At 32.0% G+C, this 21,474-nt stretch overlaps 1 protein-coding gene across 2 annotated transcripts; it reads left to right on the forward strand.

Moving 5' to 3' along the window:
• Nucleotides 1–10,527: 10,527 nt before the first annotated feature.
• On the forward strand, nucleotides 10,528–15,121 carry LOC104089544 (auxin response factor 9). Of its 2 annotated transcripts, none has more exons than XM_070182912.1 (14): nucleotides 10,528–11,030; nucleotides 11,123–11,232; nucleotides 11,459–11,554; nucleotides 11,741–11,800; nucleotides 11,891–12,043; nucleotides 12,137–12,221; nucleotides 12,300–12,390; nucleotides 12,712–12,876; nucleotides 13,005–13,118; nucleotides 13,229–13,301; nucleotides 13,394–13,547; nucleotides 13,640–14,187; nucleotides 14,294–14,485; nucleotides 14,608–15,121. In XM_070182912.1, exons 1-13 carry the CDS (start codon nucleotides 10,976–10,978, stop codon nucleotides 14,483–14,485), a joined length of 1,896 nt encoding a protein of 631 aa, XP_070039013.1. In that variant the 5' UTR covers nucleotides 10,528–10,975; the 3' UTR covers nucleotides 14,608–15,121. The 2 variants fall into 2 exon arrangements, with proteins under 2 accessions (XP_070039013.1, XP_009592767.1); XM_009594472.4 differs by having other exon boundaries at nucleotides 10,533–11,030; nucleotides 14,294–14,481; nucleotides 14,587–15,121.
• Nucleotides 15,122–21,474: the final 6,353 nt, after the last annotated feature.

Consider the following 21,474-nt stretch of genomic DNA (forward strand, 5'->3'; position numbering starts at 1 on the left):
AAAAAATCTCAGAATTTGCTAATTAATCGACCTCTTCTTGATACGTGTCGCGATTTCCGCCGTGATATCTAACCGATTGCAAATATTTTGGCCTTCCGTTATTTGGACCGATAAAGTTTCCTTGATCTTGTTCGGTGCCGGAGTCACGAGCTCGATGATTTAATTTCGCACCTTGGTTCGATATAATTCGGGGTCGAGCTTCAACTTGTCACATTTCATTTTCGACTTGTCATACAATAGAATATATATATATATATATATATATATATATATATATATGTGTGTGTGTGTGAGAGAGAGAGAGAGAGAGAGAGAGAGAGAGAGAGAGAGTGAGAGTGAGAGAGAGAGAGAGAGACTTCTTTTTTGGGGGGGGGGGGGCTCAATTAAAATTATTTGCTCACTACTTGAGATTTTATTTGGGGTATTATCACTTTTAGCCCATGCTAGAAATAATTTATATTTGGTAGCCAGAAAAGTATATAAAATTTGTATAATTTTTGTTATATATATATATATATATATATATATATATATCGACTATTATTTTTAGAGTAAATGTCATGGGTGGTCATTCAACTTTGTGTTCATTACACAAAAGTCACTTTTCTTTCTTTTGTTACGTAAAAGTCATTCAACGTTGTATTTATTACCCAAAAGTCATTTTTCTTTCTTTTGTTACATAAAAATCATTTTACTATGCTCTAGTGATCACGATAATCACTTTCACCATATTTTACAAATCTTTCAGCTAAAAAGTCTATTATGCCCTTGACATTATAAATTCTCTCATTTATGTAATACCTTCTATATTATATGTTATATAATATATCTTTACCCACGAATTTTTCTTATAATTAAAATAACTTAATATTATTTTATTTATTATTTTATAATATATTCGTAAATTTAATTTTTCTTAATATTAATTCAAGATATATAATAGTATTATTAAATTTGTCAGTAACATTATCGTGAACGAATCTCAAGTCCATGTTCTTAATTATGCTTAATAAAATATGTTTAATAAAATTAAAAAATCAAAGATCATTGATTTATCAACTAAGCCATACCCATTAATTTAATAAACAAAATACCCATGTTCAGCAAAATGACACATCAGAGTAATACTTTCCAATAAATAACAATAACAGATAAAGTTTTAAAAAACTTAATAGTATTAAAGATAAATATCTTTGAAACTTCTTTAATAATTTCTATTGACTATAAAAGAACTATGATTTGTTAAACAAATTTATTTCTATTATTTTAATAAATATTTAAAAAAATAAATATTTTTTTTTATCATTTTTATATTTAAAATATGTTCATGTTTGAATATGATTAAACAAATTGAGTGCCATGAAAAATTAGATGTATGAATATATTATAAAAATAATAAATTAATTAATTTAAAGTATTTTTAATTATAAGTAAAATACCTAGGTAAAAATATATTATATAGTATATAATGTAGAAGGTATTATATAAATGAGAGGATTTATAATGTCAAGGATATAATAGACTTTTCAAGTTAAAGTATTATAAAATCTGGCCAATGTGACTTTTGTGATAAATAGAGCAAAGTAAAATAATCTTTGTGTAACAAAATAAAGAAAAATGATTTTTGAGTAATTAACACAAAGTTGAATGATTTTTAGGTAACAAAAAGAAGAAAAATGACTTTTGCGTAATGAATACAAAGTTGAATTATCACCCATAAAATTTACTCTTATTTTTACGGCGGTTATACAATGTCATTTTTTACATTTTATTTCTCTCTTATATGAGAGGGGAAAAACAACTTTATTCGTCGATAAAATACTCAACAATAGTTGGATAAAGGATAATTCACTCCCTATATTGTAATAAGTCGAGATTATCCTTAACCTCAAAATTAAAGTTGTGAAGGTGATGAGTGGTGTGTATAAAGGTACAAAGAACTAGTATGACAGAGCGAGTATGTTAAATGTCACAAAAAGCCCTTAAATATCGAATTATTGCCAAACTTGCCAATTAAAATTTACTAAAATCAAGGTCGACTCTCCGTCTAGTTAAAAATTCACTTACTAGCTTATTTCTTTTTGGTAATTAGATTAAAGCAACTTGTAATTTCAACAAAATCGAGAATACACTAACAAATTAAGGAGTCTACACTCTACAATCTTTTTTATTTTTATTTTACCATTCCCCATTAAAGAAGCAAATAGTCACCTCTATTAGATAATCCTCCGTTCACTTTTACTTGTCCAGTATTCTAAAAATAGATTTTCATTTTTACTTATCACTTTTATCATATCAAGAGAAGACAATTTACTTTTTCCTATTATACCCACAACATTAATTATTCATTTTAAATTATTTTCTTAAAACAATTAAAAATATACATCAATTAATATGTATATTATGATAAATTATGCATTTAAGTCAAAACGCAAATAAAAGTGAAAAGATGAAGTAGTATTTTACCTTCTAATATGAATTTTTGGCACAAATTCAAATTTAATCGAACTCATCTATATGTATCGAACCAGATAAAAAGTCAAAAAAAAGAAAAGAAACATTATAAATATGATGCCACTGTACCCCCATCCCCACTCCCTTTTTGGGCCATGCGTGGGGTATGGGATAGAGAAAGTTAGGACAGTGACATGAATGTACCTCCCAGGTTACTTATTCCTTTCCTTTTTTTGCTTCTTCAAATTTTAAACATTTCAATGTATCAAATAATTATAGCTTATTGTACTCAAGGGAACAATAATTCAGATGCCATCATTCGAATTGAAACCACGCAAAACTCTTGTTCTCACCTAGGTGAACGTACTAGTTTTTGCTCGAATTATATATACACAGGCGGAATCAGAATTTAAAATTTATTGGTTCAAAATTTTAATTCTTTTTAATTATTGGGTTCTAAATTATTAATTTGTCCATATTTAATAAAATTTTTAAGATAAATATAAGATCTTGACTAAAACTATTGAATTCGACCGAACTCATATCTCTTTGCTAGCTCTGCTCCTGTATGTGAGGTACTATCAAATTATGTGGTGGGGTGATTAGAATTATTTTAGAGATCTCACTACTGGAAAAAAACATAAATTTCCAACGAACATCTCGTTGGAAATTGGCTCGTCGTAAAGGAATTTTCACCGGAAGTCCATCGAAAACGTTTCCGACTAGCCGGTTTACAAGACTAATAGCAATAATATACCCAGTGTGTTCTTGCAGTGTGGGGGTCTGGTCAAGATAATTTGTATGCAGACCGTACAACTACCTTGTAGAGGTAGAAAGACTGTTTTCAGAAAATCATAACTCATTCAATTTTGGCGAGTGGCGGATGTAGTGTAGTATCACCGGGTTCGCTGAGTAAAATTTTATGTGTAAAAATTTATTAAAATTATAAAAAATAGTAGATATGAATTCATAACTTTAAAAATATAATTGGTTCAATATTAAAAACTTTAAAAGTTGAACCCATAAAATTTAAAATCTGAATTCCTCTCTGATTTTGCCAGGTTACTGACTTAAGTTCATGTTATTATTATTTAATTTTATGGGTTATAATCATAAATATATAAATTTGGGTTTGATTAGCAGCATGAAGCTAAACTTTGAACGTAGACATGTGGAGAAGATGTCAAAATAAGCACACACAAATTAGTAGTATATTCTTCGGGATAATTCAGTGGTAAAATCCAAGAAATCAATTAATTTCTGCAAATGGGATTTTTCAATCTCGTGAATCAGCCTAGGGAAAGAAGAAGAAAAACAATTCCAAAGAGAAAAGATCAATCAAGAGGATACAATTCAAACCTGAATGTCGCGAGTTAGAATTTCAAATTTTCAATATATATATATATAACATCTTAACAATTAACCTTCTACAAATAAAAAATATTACTACGGAAAACGCCTTGTACATAAATATAAAAAATTGTTCCAAATATACGTAACAGTCACCCTCCCAAGCATAGGCGGACCTATTATTTGGGTTGGGTCATTGGCCCTGGTAACTCCTAAAAATACTTGTTTAATCCTATATAACATGAGGTAAATATTTTGATTGACGCAATAAGATTCAAATCTTAAATAGATAGTGATATTGATCAAGGTGAAAGAGACTTTTAGTGTACTGTCTCAGTTCGATTCTGACCCAACATTTATTTAAATTTTTATCAGTGGTGCTCCGGCTACTTTCAAGTTCTGGGTCTGCCTCTTTTCCTAAGCATTCTCCTCTTTGAAGTTTCCAACTTGTATGTATTTTAATTGTTTTTCCAAAATCTACGAGTTGATATCATGGAAAGATTCAGTTTGAAACATAATTAATAAAATATTCGTTAAATTTACCATTAGATGCTAGTTTTTTCAAATATTTTTGAGGTTTTAATAATTATGCTTTAGAGGGTACTTCAGTTCAGAACAAGTTTATCATGAAATTATAATGCAGGAAATTATAATCTCACATTTAATATGTGATAGATAATAACAAAATTTTGGTATACTTTTACACTGATATTAACTAATATCAGAACTAATTATTGAATAAAATATAATTTGTAATTTATATCGAAGTTAATATCGTAATCTTGATAATTAAAAGACTTATACGTAATTTTTCAAAAACAAATAAAAATACAAATTGACACGTTATTATACAACTGTGCTCGGGTACAACTGACTCAGCAAAGGACGTTAAGCAGACTGCGCGTTGGACTTGCAGAATATGACTTATCAAAACGTACTACCTGCAGGCATAATACGACGTCGTTGCGCTAGTGGCAACGAAAATACTGTTCGATTCGAGGTCCACAAAATATTCCACATAATATATATTGGAATTTTGGTATAATATAGTAATTTCAATTTATACACATGTGCTTCAATCTCCAATATATTATGTTGAAACTTTTCGTATTTCTACAAAATAGTGATTATTTTTTAATAACTTTATAAATATTGGTTATTTTTCAATTATCAATTCGAAAAATGATCAGTTCGTGCTATCAAAACGTACTACCTGCAGGCATAATACGACGTCGTTGCGCTTGTGGTAACGCATCTCCCAAGGCCCAAAGGGAGCAGCGGGTAGGGCCCAATATAAAAATGGTCCCAAACCAAACAGACACTTGACAATGACTAACCTGCCACGTGTCCTACTATTAGTACGTATTACGTAGATATATCAGAAATTCAGATAATACATTGTACCCCGATTAGGACCACCATCTTTTTTTAGATAATAATACATTATATAAATTATGGGTGTGCAAATGAAACCGACAAATCATATTAATCCGAAAATTTGAGTCAAATAGAGAAAAAAATACGACTATGACTTGGTGTTGAAAAAAAAACTCGACCATATTTGATTTGGTTTGATTTTAACTAAAAAAATTTAAACCGAAACCAGAACAACCGACATTATATGTATAGAAGTTTTAAATATATGTAATACATAAAAAATTTATTATAATATATTTTATAAATATTTCTTAAGCTTTTTCATAATTTTATCTTTTAACGTATTATTTCAAGCTTTGACTTATAATTTTTGGATGCTCCAATAAGTTTTATAGTCCATAAATGTTAGTAACTCAAATAAATCCTAAATCAAAATCAAATCAAGACTAATGCTAAAATATTCAATTCAATTGTACTATGAATAAAAATAGTGTGGGATATCTATTGTTTATTTTTTCCATGAATTAGATAAAATGTACAATATAACTTATTTTTCTTTTAGTGGTTAGTCATGTAAATAATAGTACTTATTAGTCGTAATTTTAAATTATTTTTATTTTCATTATAGCTTATTAATAATATTTATTTTATGTAATTTTATTATCTTTATTGTTTAATATTTTAGTACAATGCCATGACTCATCTCATATTTATGTTATTTTATTGAAAACACCTTATATAGTTCTGTCTTACTATGATTAAATAAATATTTGGAGCACAAATTTTACGTTTTGTGCAATGAAGACTTTATGAAAAAAAACCTCGAAAAACCCGAAAATTCGAGATTAAAAAATCTGGCTTTTATTGGTTTGGTTTGGTATTTAGATTTAATAACCCGATACAATTGGTTTAGTTTGGTAATTCGAGCCAATCTGACATATGTACACCCCTAGTATAAACATTACTCGTATTCATATATATAATTATTTTACAAAAGAATTACCTAACCTTCCACTTGACTGTTTAAATTAAAAGCTGACTAATGACAAATGTGTATAATTAATGTATAACAACTAAAAAAATAAACAATAAATCAGGCAAAATATTTGTGTGAATATTTCTAATTATACTCACCTGTTGATATCAGCTTATGACATACTAAATACAAAAATAATAGTTTAAATGAAAGTTATAAATAATTAAATATAAAAGGATAGAGGTAAATTAGTAATTTCTTTTTCTAATAGTTAAGTACATGATTTCAGATTTTTATCTTGCAGAAAATAATAAAATATCATAGATTTATATGCATCATCACACAATACAGGGTATCTTGGACCAATAATTCGTGCGAAGTAGAGTATTAAACCAAACTAGTAGTACATGTCGATAGTTTCATAGAAAAAATAGCTGGTATTAATTTGTCTGCTATTTAGTTTATTTGTAGCAAACTAAGGAGAAAGTAATAGCAGGTTTGTTACTCCATTTTGGTACCACAACTATTACACTTATTTCCCAAATTATGTTGAATCAGTTATATATATTCTCATTAATTATGCCACTTAACTTTTAATATCATGTAATAAAAAAATAACAAGTCACGGAAAAAGTGGAGTATGTACTTATAACTTGTAAGAACAACTTAGGGAAAAAACTAACAATGGTTGTGGTAGAGTAATAAGTGGTAGAGTAATAAGTACTTTTTACCCTTAACAAGAGGTTTTAGGTTTAGTATAGAGTCGCCTTTGTTTGGCAACGTTTTACCTCCCAGTATGAAACTTTTCAGTACGAATCCACATTTATAGCCTGTTTAGCCCAACTTTTTTTTTTCCAGCCAAAATTGATTTTTTTGTTTGTTGCCAAAAGTGCTATTTTCCAAAAATTAAGGTGTTTGACTAAGCTTTTAGAAGAAAAAAAAATGCGTTTGAGGAGAAGCATAATCAATTTTTGAAAATTATAAAAAAATAATTTTATCTCCAAAAGTACTTTTATAATAAACATTTTTGAGAAAAATTATATTTAAAATAATATTTAAAAGCTTGACCAAATACTAATTAATATTCAAAAGTATTTTTTAAATTAATTAGCTCAACACAAATTATTTATTACTAAAAGTATTTTTTTTTAAATTACTATTAAAAAAAATACTTCTGTCATTTTTAAAAGTTTGATAAGACATGTTTTAACGATGCGCATTTGGAAAAAAGACTTGGCAAGAAAAACCAGTTGTCACGTGTTGAGGGTAGAGCCCACAAAATAGATGTAGTGGCTGAGACAGTAATTAAGAGGGTGATGAGGTTACCTGTTGGTCAAAATACCACCACCCACCAACAGGCAAAATAAAATGAGCATTAAAATCCACCAAAAATATAGTAGCCCTCTTTCCCAGTTCACAATAAATGATTATTTTAATTTTTTATTTTGATTCAAAATAAATATTTATTTACATAATCAAAAAAGAATTAATTTTATTTTTTTAAAATTTCCTCTTATTTACATATTTTATGTGTCAATGTAATAATTAATTAAGATTAATTTAATTAATATATATTTTTTGTCTCGAAATTCATATATTTTTTAATGAGTATGTCAACTGTGCTACCTAAAATAAATAAAAAAAGGAAATTGTGGCGCGTAAAGAAAAGGAGGATAAATGTCTGCCGGGTATAGATGAGCCAACCCTGTTGCCTGCCGCGAAGCAGACAATTAGTAAGAGAGGGTACACTCATTTAACTTAACGCCCACTTCACTTTTCCCCTACCCTCCGTTACTATATTTACACCCATCTTTAATACCTACTTTATGTCTATAAAAGAATGATAATATCCAGAAAAATAATAATGACATTATTAGTTTTTTTTTCCATCAGTATTTGATCCGGATTAGAATTTCTATTAATTCAGAATTAAAGATTTACATTGTATAATGCTCACTAAGAGAAAAGACACTCTATTAAATTCTTTTCTTATTCTTAAATCTCGAATCTGAAACCTTTATTTAAAATGAATATTAATCATCTCAATAAGTTGAGTTTGATTTCAAATATTTAGTGTTTTAAGAAGATAAATAGTTCTTTTCTTCAAATTCACTCTTATTATTTGAATTAGTAAAATATCAATTAAGTGAGACATTTTAGAAAGATAAATATTACTTTGGAATAATATTCTAATAATTAAGATTATAGAATATTAATCCTTAAATACCTATAAAAATCTTAAAAGATAAATAATATGAATATGAGACAATACTATGTCAATTTTTCATTGTAATAATATATTGAAAATAGGAAAAGGCCCAAAAATGACCTTGTGGTATTCGAAATGGATCAATTATAACCCTCATTTAAACTTGAGTTCACAAATGACCCTGCTGTTATAGAATGGGTCTAATAATGCCTTTGTGTTATTCGAAATGGATCAATTATAATCCTCGTTTAAATTTGAGGTCACTAATGACCATGTCGTTAAAGAATTGGTCTAATGCTGCTATTTTCCTCAATTAGTAATAATTAGGGGTGTAAATAGATATTTAAAAATCGACTAAATCGACAGAATTATACCGTGCCGAACCGATTTTTATTTTATTTTAATAAAACCGTATGTTTTTATATAAACCTATTATTGCACCAATAATTAGGGTAGGTTTTTATTTTATAAAAATAAATCGAAAAAATATTGAACCGTACCGAATAAATTTACATGCGAATATATGTTTCACATGTAAATATATTCGAACCGTACCGAATAAATTTACATGTGAATATATGTTTCACATGTAAATATATCGGACCTATTATTAAACATAGTATAAATATATATTTCACATGTAAATTTATTCGGTATGGTTCGATATTTATATATTAAGTTTAAAAATGATAATGAGTCTATTATTTATAAAGAATGGGTCGAATAAGTTTAAAATTTGAGCCCACTAATGACCTTGCCATTAAAGAATAGATCTAATATTTATAAATAATAATATATTAATATAAATAATGTTTACATTTTAATACATTATTATTTTTAAACTTAATATATAAATATATGTTTCACATGTAAATTTATTCGATACGGTTTGATATTTTTTCGGTTTATTTTTATAAAATAAAAAACCTACCCTAATTATCGGTACGGTTATAGATTTATATTTAAAAAATGCGGTTTTATTAAAAGAAACCTAAAAATCAGTTCAACATGGTACGGTTCTATTGGTTTAGTCGGTTTTTAAATATCCATTTACACCTATAATCATTACTAAATGAGGAAAATAGTAGTATTAGACACATTCTTTAACAGCGAGGTCATTAGTGAGCTCAAATTTAAACGAGGGTTATAATTGATCTATTTCGAATAACACAAGGGCATTATTAAACTCATTCTATAACGGCATGGTCATTTTGTGAACTCAAGTTTAAACGGGAGTTATAATTGATCAATTTCGAATACCGCAAGGTCATTTTTGAGCCTTTTTCCTTGAAAATAAATTGATAGAAAGGTAATTCTAGAAAAAATGTTTCCTCTTCTATGAACAAACTAATAAAAATATAAACAAATAAAACTATAGGAATAAGGGTAATTTCTTTTCTTTCATAGTAAACTAACCAATTATCCAAATATTTCAATATAAATAAAAAGCCAAAACAATGAACTCATAATTAGCAGGCCGGTACATTACCGCCGTTAGTAACAAACCTTAAAGTACAGTATCAATTGCTCTACTTTTCCGTCAAAATCTGTCGTCATCCAACCATCTGGTCCCACAGTTCTTAAATTTTATTTTGATAAAATTTTAACATGATGTTAGGCAACTAGATTGAGACCCGATTAATTCTTATGACCTTAAGGCTTGTTATGAGAAAAAAACATGTAAAAGTTACATTAGTTAACCACTTTAAATAGCTGTTATTTAGAAATTAGTTATTGTATTCTATTAATAAAGGTTATGGTAGAGTGATAATTATTCCTTCATCCTTAAATAGAGGTCTCGAATTCGAGTCCCTTAGTATAAAGTCGTCTTTGTTAGAGAGCGTTTTATCAAAATATGAGATTTTTCGGCACGAATCCGGATTTAATCGGGTCCAAATGTGAGTACCGAATACCCGATGAGAAATAAAAAAAAAACTAATGTATTCTTAATTTCAGTTTTTCAATTAATTTTCACGATAAAAATATTATGAATTGTTGTGAAGTTAAATTTTTTAGTACAAATTAAAATCCTAGACATTAGTTTTAAATAGAAGTTAAAACTAATCTATTTAAGAAGGAAAGGTGGTATTCATTATATTACAGTCCATGATAATAATAATCTGATTACAAAGTTAGAAACTAACCATAGTTAAAAGTGAGTCGAAGCAAGCGTTACAAACCAACCAACCACCCCCCTTGTCTAAGGCTCTGCTCCCTCACACTACACAGATGAAAAAAGGAGACAAGCACGTTCTCTGCAATAGGCGATAGAAAGCAACAAATCAAGCCATATATTAAGCTGTTTTTTGTGTACTCTGTAACGGCGTTTTCTCAATTTCTCTCTCTCACCCCCCATTTTTTTCACCTTATTCACAAAAAAGAAAATTATTAGCTGCCTGCTCCTCTTCTTCCTCTGTTGCAGTAGTAGTAGTACTATTGTTTGCATTTATTTTTCTCAAGTACTATACATATAGTAGGACTTTACAACGCTTTAACTGTGGTATTATAAAGGGGTGGTGAATTTAGCCAGTTTTTTGGGATGTTCTTTGTGTTAGTTTCTTGATTCAGAATTTTGGGTCTCATTTTGTTTAGCTTTCTTTGCTTATATTATGGAGAATAATGGGTGTTATCAGTCTCAGCAGCAGACCAATTTTTCAGTTAAAGGTTTGATTTTTACTTTTGTTTTTTTATAGTGTTTGAATTGTAATTTGAGAATTTTGGACCATTTTTTATATTTTTTTGTGGAAATGTTTCAGGTAAAGATGATCTGTACCAAGAGTTATGGAAGTTGTGTGCAGGTCCATTAGTGGATGTACCAAAATATGGAGAAAGAGTTTACTATTTCCCACAAGGTCACATGGAGCAAGTAAGTTTTTTTTTTTTTAATTATAATTTTTGGGTTTTCCTATTTTAGGTCTATATGTTTGATTTAAAGTTAAGTTCTTGGTTTGGAGTTATGGAGTTAATTTTGGTGTCAATTATTGGATTTTTCTCTTTTTGAGTATCTATTTTGGGTTTTTACTATTTATGGGGATTGTAAAAATTGTGTCTTTACTTTTTTGTCCCACCTTTTTTATTTTTGGTTTGGATAGTTGGAAGCATCAATGAATCAGGAATTGAATCTGAGAATTCCATCATTCAATCTTAAACCAAAGATCCTCTGTCGTGTTATTCACACTCAGCTCCTGGTATGTTGCACTTTCCTTTTTTTGATATTTAAAGATATTTACTTTTACTGTATTTTTTATCAGTATATTTACTTATATTGTAGTATTTCATCCAAACAGTGACATATTAATTGTGGGGTTCAAGCAAATTTTTTTTTGGGTGATGAAACAAATTTGATGAGTGATTTTTCGACCTAATTGTTGTAGGCTGAGCAAGATACTGATGAGGTCTATGCCCAAATTACTTTGATGCCCGAAGCAGCTGAAGTAAGAAGTTAAAAGAACCTCTTTTCATACTTAGGAAATTTATGTTGTATGTTGTAGTATTCAACTCAGTTTGGCTGTAACTGAATTTAGCAAGCCGAACCGACTAGTCAAGATCCATGCCCGCCCGAGCCTCAGAGGCCTAAAGTTCATTCCTTCTGCAAAGTTTTGACTGCATCGGATACGAGCACTCATGGCGGATTTTCTGTTCTTAGGAAACATGCTAATGAATGTCTTCCACCCCTGGTAAATATTAGCTGATCTTTTCATATATAGTCTACGGTTTGTCTCCTTTTGACAAATTGATGCATTAGCTCTCTTGCTGTTACCTTTTGTTAGGACATGAACCAGCAGACTCCAACTCAAGAATTGATCGCGAAAGACCTTCATGGTACCGAGTGGCACTTTAAACATATATTTAGAGGTAATTCTTCTGGAACAAGGAGATTGCAATATTTCGTTGCAAGGATCAAAAACTCACTCTTGATGTTATAATTAACAGGCCAACCTCGGAGACATTTACTTACCACAGGGTGGAGTACCTTTGTTTCTTCAAAGCGATTAGTTGCTGGGGATTCTTTTGTATTCTTGAGGTATCTCTCTTTAGTCGTGGTTTCTACGAGTGATATTTAATTGCATAAATTTGCATGACATGACAGGCAGAGCCAGGATTTTAACCGTATGGGTTCTGGATTTTAGAACGATGACTTAAAGTGCTAATGATTTGGTTGTAAATTTAATATTTGGACATATTTAATGAATTTGTTAACACAAATACATTGTTTGAGCAAACTCTACTTGGTCGGCCGAACCCGTAGCTCGGCTTCTGCCTCCGCCGATGCATGACATATCTCTAGAATAGTTAGTGTTGATTTGCTTATAATAATTATATTCTGTGGATATGTTGGTTCTAGGGGTGGGAATGGAGAACTACGAGTTGGTGTTAGACGGCTTGCTCGCCAGCAGAGCTCGATGCCATCATCGGTGATATCAAGTCAGAGCATGCACCTAGGAGTCCTAGCTACAGCATCTCATGCTGTTACAACCCAGACCTTGTTTGTTGTTTACTACAAGCCGAGGTTTGTCACATATATTTCCTTTCAATTTACCATCCTTGTGCAAAGTAGAGATCACTTTTCACTGCCAGAGAACATATTAAATCTTTCATATATTCTTTAAATTTTTCTGCTGTGACAAAACATTTCAGAACCAGTCAGTTTATCATTGGCCTCAACAAATACTTAGAGACTGTTAAACATGGATATTCAGTTGGCATGCGGTTTAAGATGCAGTTTGAAGGAGAAGAGAGTCCTGAGAGAAGGTAGTGAGATATAAATGTCAACAAGTCTTCGACTTAGATGTTTATTTGGCAACTGCTTAGTACTGACCTGTTTCGGGTTTTTCTTGAGCTATTCCTGTATTATTTCTCAGATTTACCGGCACTATAGTTGGGATTGAAGATCTTTCCTCACAGTGGAAAGATTCTACATGGCGATCTTTGAAGGTTGATATAGTTAATATAGTTGGTTGAGTGTTTATGTTCAGCAATATTCGTTAGGTTCAGTAGGTAATTAACATTTTCTACCTTCATTACAGGTTCAATGGGACGAGCCGGCATCCATTTCAAGACCCGACAGAGTTTCTCCTTGGGAAATAGAACCTTTTGTGGTTTCAGTTCCGAATCCACTTGTCCCGCCAATGGCAGGGAAGAATAAAAGGCATCGACCACATAGTGAAGCCAAAATTTCAGGTTATAATGAAAACTCTCAACAGCATGGTTTTTTTCTTGTGTTGGTTTATTTAATTTTCATTTTCTTAATTACTTTGCCTTTATGCTGCTAGAACCTGCATCCTCAATTGCATCAGCGGTTTGGAATCCTTCCACTGACTCGCCTCAATTTAACACCACTGGCATCAACAGCAGTACTAATTGCATGCTAACGTCTCATACAGACAGTCTTTGTGGTTGGCGGCTTCCTCATTTACATACTTCTTCAAGTATGCTTGTGGATGAGACGGAAGACACTAAAAGTGCTTCAGCTTGGTCTGGTTTTCCAAGCGTTTTGTCCTCGCAATTCAGTAAAGGGACTAATCAGCCGATTCTTAGTCCTACCGATGAGAGAAAATGTGATACCATCACAACCTGTAGATTATTTGGTATTGACTTGAAAAGTACCTTAATCAGCACTACCGAAGCACCACTACCAAAACCAGCCAACATTTCTAATGTCTCCGCCGAGAGAGCATCTCCAAACACAGTGCCTGCTTTTGATTCAGATCAAAACTCTGATCTTTCAATTGATTTCAAAGATCAAAAGCAAGGCCAGTTGCAGTTACTCCTAAAAGAGGTTCAAAGCAAGCAAAATTGTTCCACCCGGAGCCGCACCAAGGTATTAAATCAAAAGGCAGAAAATTGTAGCATTACAAATTTATTATTGTCTTGAAAGATATTATTAAAACTCAAATACTTATTTGTGTGGGGAATTACTTGAGAAGGTTCAAATGCAAGGGGTAGCTGTGGGTCGTGCAGTGGATTTAACCGCACTGAAAGGATATAATGAGCTTATAAAGGAACTCGAGGAGATGTTTGAAATCCAAGGAGAACTTCACCCGCGAAATAAATGGGAGATGGTTTTTACAGATGATGAAGGAGATATGATGCTTATGGGTGATCATCCATGGCTGTAAGTTCTCTTTTCCGCCAATTCAAGACTGAGATATATAACCAATATATAAGATGTCTGCTACTTCCATATCTTAACACTATTTGCTCAATTACTTAACTGCAGAGAGTTTTGCAATGTGGTGAGGAGGATATTCATTGTTTCCAGTCAAGATATGAAAAAATGGAGTGCAGGAAACAAAGTTCTGTCGTGTGCAGCAGACAATGAGGCGATTGCTTTCTAAGTTGAATCATTTTTTTCATCTCTTCGACTTGAGTCTCCAAATATCATCTCTAAAGAAAAAGGGGTGTTAACATAGCACGACGTAAAACTCCCTTTTCTTTCTTCCATGTTAGGTTGTTGGAAGAGTCATGGTTGTAAGATCATGCTCGGTTTTAGCTACTTCATGCTCGGTTTTGAGAGCAGCTAAGTGTAATTTAACTGGTTGTAGTAGGATCAACTAGTATAGGAATAGTATTTAGAAGTTGTGAATAGTTAATGGTATTTCTAATGGGGGAGTCTGGTGGTTTTTCAAGTGTTCTATGTATTTTGTAAATATTCATGTGTCATTGTAAGAAGTCAAGCATTCTGTATCACAATGCATTGTCCTGTTATTCTGCTTCAACTTAATGAAATGAGACAGTGGAAATTGCTTGATGCCTATCCTTTCTGTCTGTACTTATTAATAAGAAATTAACAAATAAACTAGTTTTATTTATCAAATAGCAAATGTTCATACAAAATGGAATAGCCACTCTATGGCGTGACACCTTTCGCTCGTTCATTCCGCCCGTCCGAGATGCCGTGCCCTTTTCCATTATCATATATCGCCCTTTCTTTCCTCTCGGCTATGCATAAGATCGTCGTATGTATGTTCGGTGCTATAATAGGTAGAAGTATATTATGACAGGATCAGTCACCCGAGAACAAAAATAAGATGGCTAGAATTTATTGGATAATGCAAATGTTTTATAGTAGCACGAATTTTGTGCAGACAAGAGATGACGTTATTCAGAAAACTTTTATTTATATCTTGTTCTTCATTATGCTAGTGTAGAATCATTTTCTTTTTCACTATGTGAGGCAGTAACAATGTCCCAGTCAAAGATTTACTATTCATTCTCAATAAGGTAAATAAAAGATCTGTTAGTTGGGTTATGTACATGTATTTAAAGGTCTTTTTTCTCTTCATGGTTTTAATATTAACCTAACTAGCCGCTTATCCAACCACTTAAACTAAAAATAGATGATAAATGTATAATATATATATATATATATATATATATATATATGTGTGTGTGTGTGTGTGTGTGTATAATTAGTATATAATTATTATACACCAGCTACAAAAAAAATAAAATAAAATAATGAATCCAGCCGGTTATTTATATCAAGATCCTTTAGGGGATTTTTACATAAATAGTCGGCCATATTCACTGTTTATCTTCTCTAGCCATATACAAAGATTATACATTGATTTAACATGATTATATACATATAATATATAAATTACACAAATATTATACCTCAACCGGCTATTTTTAGTTTAAGCCGGTGGGCGGGCGGCTATTTGGGTTAATTGTTCGTCCTTTAATTAAACACCAAGCTACTCTTAAGTGCCTTTTGAAATATTGGGTGTTAGAGAAAGGATCCCATGAGATAAAACGTTAACGGGCCTCAATGGATTATACAGGCCGTCAAATGGGCTTAATCCATGACTGGCCCAACCTATACCCCTACTTTGATAAGATTGGGCTGACTTTTCAGCTCATTTTAAGCATGCGCTATTAAGCCCAACCTCACTTAGCTAGCAGCCTTAGTAGGGTTGGCCTGGCTGGCCTTGATGCCAATGGCGGAGCCAGAATCTTTATCAAGAGAAATCAAAATATAAATAATTAGATACATTGAAAAGTCAAGGGGAATCAACGTATTGTAAATATACATAAAATAAAAATTTTATCTGGCAATATAGTGTAATTTTCCGACGAAGGGTGTCGCTTGACACTCCTTGGTTCAACGTGGCTCCGCCACTGCTTGAGGCCCGAAGAATAAAAATAAAAATAAATTAAATTACTTAATCAATAATCAAGGATAGTCAATATATAAAACAAAATTTTTACAAAAAATATGCATTCTTTTCTTCATCTAATAGCCTGTTTAGCTAAGCTGGAAAAATCAGCTTATTTTGAGAAGTGATTTTTTCAAAAGTCCTTTCCAAAAAAGTACTTTTGGAGAAAATCAGTTTGTGTTTGGCCAAACTTTTCAAAAAGTGCTTTTATGTGTCAAATTACAAATAAGGACATGAAAATATTTGCTTAATAGTTAATATTATATAAGTAGATAAATAATGATAAATTTTTATTATTAAAGATAATAATTAATTTTTTTATTTTATTTAAGTAAAATATAAAAATAAAATTGAAAAGTACTTTATTCTTTCAAGATAATTTAAATATATCAAAAATCAAGTTCATGCCAAAAGTCATTTCATATTACTTAATAGTTTAAATTAAGTAAAGTTATTTTGGTATATATAATATTTTGCAAAGAATATTTTTGATAGGAAGAAAAGTCAAAACTACTTCTGCTTCTGCTTATGGAGAGAAATTATTTTTTTCTGCTTCTAGCTAAAAGTACTTTTAAAAAAAAAAGGTTAGGCCAAACAGCTCAAATTAAAGGAAAAAAAAGCACTAAAGCACTTTTGGCATACCACAAGCTTGACCAAACAGGCTATAATGCATTTGTCTCTCAGTTCCTTTAAGAAACTGCTAAGCTCAAAAATCAAGAAATTCTGTCAAACCATGCATGTAGGTGCTTTGTGGTGTTGTGTTTTTTTTTTTTTTTTTTTTTTGAGTTGTTTTAAATCTATTTTCTTTGAGAAAATCATAATTTAATTTCCTAAGTGGTAACCTTTACATATAAAATGAGACAGATGGAGTAATATATCTTGATCTATTCCAACTAATTTGATACACGCTCTCTCTTAAAAATTTGAATGCCGCCGGACCATTTAATCGCTTAATTGAAAATCACAGACAAATCTATAATATATATATAATCTATGTATATATATCTATGATCATGTATAATCAGTTATAATCTATGTATACCAATTATAAATAATAAACTATGAATTCAATCGGCTACTTGCACAAAATTCCCCTTAAATTTCCTAGTACAAATTTCCAATTCTTTCCTTTCACCTTTCTTCATTCCACCACTTATATTTTTTCTTTGCTTTCCATTTCCATTAATTTCATCAGTCACCGTCTCACAAACTTGTTATTCTCTCATTGAAGCAGGTGCCAAAGTTCTGTCAATTTCCATAGTAAGTGCATGTTTCGTAGAAGACAAAGGTCTCAGTTATCAAATCAATCTTTTTAGGACCCCTACAGGATTTCCTTTAAATGGCACAACCACATGATTTTTTTGTGTGAGTATAATTTAATCTCGTCTCTCTTACATTGATGCTCTTTATAATTATTTCTAAGAGTTTATTACTCAGATGGTCACTCAACTATCAGAAATTATCTACTAAAGTCATATTTTTTCCCCTTTGTAACAGCAAAGTCACTTAACTATGTCTATGACACTCAAAAGGCCACTCAACTAGATTTCTCAAAATTTTGATCCCAAAATACCTATTTTACCCTTTAAATTATCAACTTTTATCGTCTTTTTATTTTTTAGCTTCTTAAGATTATAGTTTTTTTCCCTTTTCATTTATATTATGGCCTTACCTTAGAATAAATAAATTTTATTTACAAATTAAAAAAATAAAAATAGTATTTAAGCATATATAACGTTGGAATAATAAAATATTGAGTATAGTAGAAATTTAACTAGAACAATTTTTTCGTAATAATAATTTTGATATTAACAACAAAAACTCAAAAACTTATTTACACAATTGAGAATGAAAGAAAAAAAAGTTTTAAAATATATTGGCACGACCCAAACTAACCCTCCGTAAGTTGTCGTGATGGCACCTAGTCTTTACGACTAGGTAAGCCTAATATTACGAAAAATATAAAGAAAACACAACATTTTAAAGATAACCAACATATTGTGAATAGCCAAGAGTAGTACCACTCGACATATACAAGCTAATTTTCCAAGACCCGAAATATCACTAAGTCATAAGTTGCTATAATCTGTGTAGCTCTATATAAAAGTCTGAAGATAACAAAGAAAGTCTATAGGCGAGGGAGTAGAAGGGGACTCCGAAGATCTGCGGACACAAGTAGGAGTACCTTGAAGTCTCCTAGAATCAGCAGTACGCACTAACCTCGAGGCTGATAGCTCGCACCTGGATCTGCACACGAAAACATGTTAAGGAAAGGGCATGAGTACACTACAATGGTACCCAGCAAGTGCCAAGACTAAACTCGGTCGAGTAGTGATGAGGTCAGGTCAAGGCCTTACCGGAGTAAATATAATAGATTAACAGTAAAAGATATAAGTAAAATTTATGGTAACACAATTAAAGAGATTCTCAAAAAACAATTTAACAGTTAAGGGAGCCCTCGACTCATAACAAGGTAAACACGGTGGGAAATCTCCCGTAATTCCGAATGAATATGCAGTATAGGGAGAATCTCCCGGAATACGTCCGTAGTCCCAAAGTAAATATGTAGTGCTAGGGGATCTCCCGGAATACGTCTGTAGTTCCAAAGTAAATATGCAGTGTTGGGGGATCTCCCGGAATACGTCCGTAGTCCCAAAGTAAATATGTTCCAAAGTAAATATGCAGTGATGGGAGATCTCCCAAAATACGTCCGTAGTCCCAAAGTAAATATGCAAGACAGGAGGATCTCCCGGAATACGTCCGTAGTCCCAATTTAAATGTGCAACGCAAGATGAAATGGCAGGTATGTCATCGAGTTAAACAGTTTATACTGAACACAGATAAGGAAAAATAGGGATTTAACTAAGCATGGCACACAAAATGTCAAATAGGCGGTTAAAACACGTAAGCATGCTTTTCTAGTCTAAACTAAACAATTAAACATATTAGTGCAATTTAATAAAGGAAACAATTTATAATTTAAAAAGGATAAACATGATTTTTCGCAATAACAGCCCGTGTACGCACTCGTCACCTCATGTACACGGTGCTCACACACCAAATAATATCGAAATATCCTAAGGGAAAAGTTTCCAACACAAGGTTAGGCAAGCCGCTTACCTCGAACCGCTAAAATCAACTCAATATCACGCTCTTGCCACTAGTATCCGACTCCAAATGGTCAAAATCTATTCAAAGTAATTACATAATGTAAATATAACTACAAGTAACTAATTTAACTAATTAATTCGAAGCTAAAACGTGAATTTAGAAAAACCGCCCAAAACGTCACCCCGGGCCCACATCTCAGAATCGGATAAAAATTATAATTTATGAATACCCATTCACTCACGAGTTCAATCGAACAAAAATCATCTAAATCCGACATCAAATTCCGATTCAAATTTCAGATTTTTAATTGGGGGACCTTTTCCCACATTTCCAAACTTTTACCCTCAATTTTCTTAATTAGACGAGGAAAACAACAATAGATTATTGTTTTATGATCAAAATAGAGTTAGAATTTGTTACCCAATAGTTCTCCTTCAAAATCCCTCGAGAAATCGTCTCCCACCAAGCTCCAAATCAAAATTTGTGTTATGAAATTTCAAATCCTCGATATCCCCTTTTCTGCGCAGCGATTTTAGCATCTGCGCTCATGGGGCCGCATATGCGGTCTCACACCTGCAAAAATATCAACGCAGGTGCGGAAGTCACTTATTGGGCTGGGTCCGCATCTGCGACCTCTAGGCCGCATCTGCGGCTCCGCTTCTACGGACGATCAGTCGCACCTGCGAGTCCAGCTAGCCCTATCCATTTTCGCATATACGAACTCTCAAGCGCACCTGCGAGTCCGCACCTGCGGACTCCCCTCCGTAGGTGCAAAACACTAGAACCAGCAATGCACCAAATTTTCCTAAGTTCAAATTTCTTCCCATTAAGCGTGCGAAACACACCCGAGGCCCCCAGGACTTCAACCAAACATACCAACCAATCCTAAAATACCATAGGAACTTAGTCGAGCCTTTAAACCACGTCGAACAATACCAAAATCATGAATTACGCACGGATTCAAGCCTAAGAATTTAAAATTTTCCAAATTTTACAAACGATGCCGAACCACATCAAATCTAGTCCGAATGACCTCAAATTTTACACACAGGTCACAAATGAGTTTACGAACCTACAGCCACTTTCGTAATTCCATTCTGAGCTCGATATCAAAATTTCCACTATCGGCTGAAATCGCCGAAAAATTAACTTTCGCCAATTCAAGCCTAAATCTACTACAGACCTCTAAAACACATTCCTGACGCGCTCCTAATCCCAAAATCACTTAATGGAGCTAACAGAGTTGATAGAATTCCATTCTGGATCCGTCTTCATACAGTTCCGACTACGGTCCAAACTCTAAGGCTTAAACTCACAACTAGGGACTAAGTGTCCCAAAACTCCCCGAATTCCATAACCAAATACTCCGGCAAATCCCAAAAGAAGAAACAAATATGAGGAAAGCAGATATTAGGGGATCGGGGATCAAATTCTCAAAATAACCGGCCGTGTCGTTACATCCTCCCCCTCTTAAAACAATCGTTCGTCCTCGAACGAGTATAAAGACATACCTGAAACTGTGAAAAGATGAGGGTACTGGCTGCGCATATACTGCTCGGTCTCCCAAATCGCCTCCTCGACCGGCTGACCCCTCCACTAGATCTTTACTGAAGCAATATTCTTTGACCTGAGCTTTCTGACCTGCCTGTCCAAAATGGCTACTGGCTCCTCAACATAAGATAGATCTTTGTCCAACTGGACTGAGCTGAAATCCAATACATGAGTCGGATCACCGTGATACTTTCGGAGCATAGACACGTGGAATACCGGGTGAACTCCTGCTAGGCTGGGAGGCAAGGCAAGCTCATAAGCAACCTCCCCAACTCGCCGCAATA

This window comes from Nicotiana tomentosiformis, chromosome 8, assembly GCF_000390325.3.
Source record: "Nicotiana tomentosiformis chromosome 8, ASM39032v3, whole genome shotgun sequence".
NCBI classification, from domain to species: domain Eukaryota; kingdom Viridiplantae; phylum Streptophyta; class Magnoliopsida; order Solanales; family Solanaceae; genus Nicotiana; species Nicotiana tomentosiformis.